The 2,572-nt window shown below is 27.2% G+C and overlaps 1 protein-coding gene across 1 annotated transcript; it reads left to right on the plus strand.

Annotated features, from left to right (window-relative positions):
• Window positions 1-544: 544 nt before the first annotated feature.
• On the plus strand, window positions 545-1,282 carry LOC107614633 (E3 ubiquitin-protein ligase RSL1-like). Its single transcript, XM_016316775.2, has one exon. It carries the CDS (start codon window positions 545-547, stop codon window positions 1,280-1,282), a length of 738 nt encoding a protein of 245 aa, XP_016172261.2.
• Window positions 1,283-2,572: the final 1,290 nt, after the last annotated feature.

The following is a 2,572-nucleotide window of genomic DNA, read 5'->3' on the forward strand; positions in this document are numbered from 1 at the left end:
ATTTAACCTTAATTTTATCCAATCTACTCTCTTTATGAATATATTATAATATGTAGTTAAAAATTATTATACATTTCTTCATTTTTGCAATTTCAACATGGATTTTATCATGATTTTATTGCTTTAATTATAATATGAACTTAATTTTATATATTTTATTTTATTAGTAAATTTATAAAATATAAAATATTAAACATTGTATTTAATTAAAAAAATTGATTTGTTATAAGTACGATAAACTTTAAGAATACAGATAAAATTAGAATTAAGACTTAGGAGATTTTCAACCTATAAAAAAAGATATGATTGAAAATTTAAATAAAATTTAAACTTATATGTGTAGATCCTTCCTTAATTATTGTTAGTCCTAACTAAGTAAATAAAAAATAAAATAATTTATAAATTAAATTCAAATCTGTGTAAATAATTTTCAAATCTCATTAAAAATAACGATTTACCAATCCTAAAATCAATTATAAAAACCCTACACCCCACTTACTATCGTCGTAGAAAAATAAGTGAAAGAAGCAATTGGATCCACACAATGACTAAGGTCTCTAGTTCAAACAAAAACTCTAAATCCCAAAACACTAATCCTGTTAGAAAACGAAGAAAGATCGCCAAAACGGAGAATGTCGATTCCTCCAACACCAACACCAATAGTGAACCATTCTTTTGCAAAATCTGCATCGAGACCAAAACAAAAAAGGAATCTTTTACCACAATCAGTTGTAACCACTCATTCTGTACAACTTGCATGGTAAAGCACGTTTCCTCACAGGTTCATCGCGTTAAAATTCATTGTCCAATTTGCGTGGACCGTTATTTGAACGTCGAGGAATGCCGCAATATTCTTCCAAAGAAGGTTCTCGATCTGTGGGAAAAATTATTGTGCGAAGCCGGGATACCTGAGACTGACAAATTCTATTGTCCCTTTAAGGACTGTTCTGCGCTCATGATCGATGACGGTGACCACAATGGCAGAAAATTGGCCAGAAAATTTAAGTGTCCTCATTGTGATAGAATGTTTTGTGCAGAGTGCAAGGTTGCTTGGCACCATGGAATCAGGTGCAAGGAGTTTCAGAGTCGTAACAAAGACAGGATGGAGAAGGAGGATGTTATGCTGATGGGGTTGGCGAAGAAACAGAGTTGGCAGAGGTGCCCTAATTGCAACTTCTACGTTGAGAAAAGTGATGGGTGCCCATCCATGATATGTAGGTGTGGAGAGATTTTCTGTTACGTATGTGGAATTACTTACAATAAATGCTCTTGTAGAAATTAGGATGCGGAACTTAATCATAAAAAAAAAAAATTAAAAATACTATCGATGACCAATTGATAATTATAAAACACAAAAGTTACGGACTCCTAACACTCATCATTTAATAGAAGTGATAAACTGAACGCCAATTCTATAGGGTTTATGAGTTGTTGTCTAAATTTTGTTTAATTTATTTTTTAAAAAATTATTTATTTTTATATCTTTTAAATTAAATATTTTTATTTTTTTATCAAGTGAATCGTTTCACATATTAGGCCGTAATGGTTAGAATTATATTAACTCCAACAAGAACTGATTTGAGTTTTTATTTAAATTTGGTCTTTTGCTTATGATTCTACATGTGCTGATATAATGTTACTTATATTTGTGTTATTTTGTTCTAAGAAAGTGGGTTAATGATTAGGGTCATATATATGGATTTATAAGCTACAAAAGTTTCAACGGCAACCTTTGTGGTCATATATACGAGATTTTGCGTAAACAAATTGAGAAAATATTGATAAAATTATAAAATAAGGTTTAATTATTATTAAATTTATAATTTTTATTATATATAAATTTTATTATTTTAATTTAAAAATAATTAAATTTTTACTTTTTCATTTTACTAACTATTTTATTTTAGAGAAGTTTGATCTGCTATTTACATAAGTGTCATAATAATTAAAAGTCATTTTATAACAAAAAGAAACTAATGCCAATAAAGGCTTTTCCGAAAGCAATAAAAAATACATGTTTATTTGTAAATAGTACATTTCATACCAGAGGAAGCTTTGTGGAGTAGCATTTTATCCACTAAAAATTTCACTAATCCAACCCTTATTGAAGCATATTATATTATTTTAATAATCCAATTTATCAAATCTCAAAAATTTCAAATAGAAACATGTATATATTGTTAATGAGTTATAACTGGAATGAGATAATATATATATATATATATATATATATATATATATATTGCTTTAATTATAATATGAACTTAATTTTATATATTTTATTTTATTAGTAAGTTTATAAAATATAAAATGATTAAACATTGTATTTAATTAAAAATATTGATTTGTTATAAGTACGATAAATTTTAAAAATACAGATAAAATTAGAATTAAGACTTAGGAGATTTTCAACCTATAAAAAAGATATGATTGAAAATTTAAATAAAATTTAAATTTATATGTGTAAATCCTTCTAGGGGTGTGCATGGGTCGGGTAAAACTAGGTTTGATGTGGCACAGACCCGACCCGAAATATATACCGGGCCTATTTTTTAGTTTCGAATCTGGTCCT

The sequence above is a fragment of the Arachis ipaensis genome, chromosome B9 (assembly GCF_059453495.1).
Source record: "Arachis ipaensis isolate K30076 ecotype BB chromosome B9, ASM5945349v1, whole genome shotgun sequence".
NCBI lineage: Eukaryota > Viridiplantae > Streptophyta > Magnoliopsida > Fabales > Fabaceae > Arachis > Arachis ipaensis.

Bases quoted from the DNA above. Each gene is read 5' to 3' on its own strand.
- LOC107614633 (XM_016316775.2), top strand. From the start codon at position 545: ATGACTAAGGTCTCTAGTTCAAACAAAAACTCTAAATCCCAAAACACT.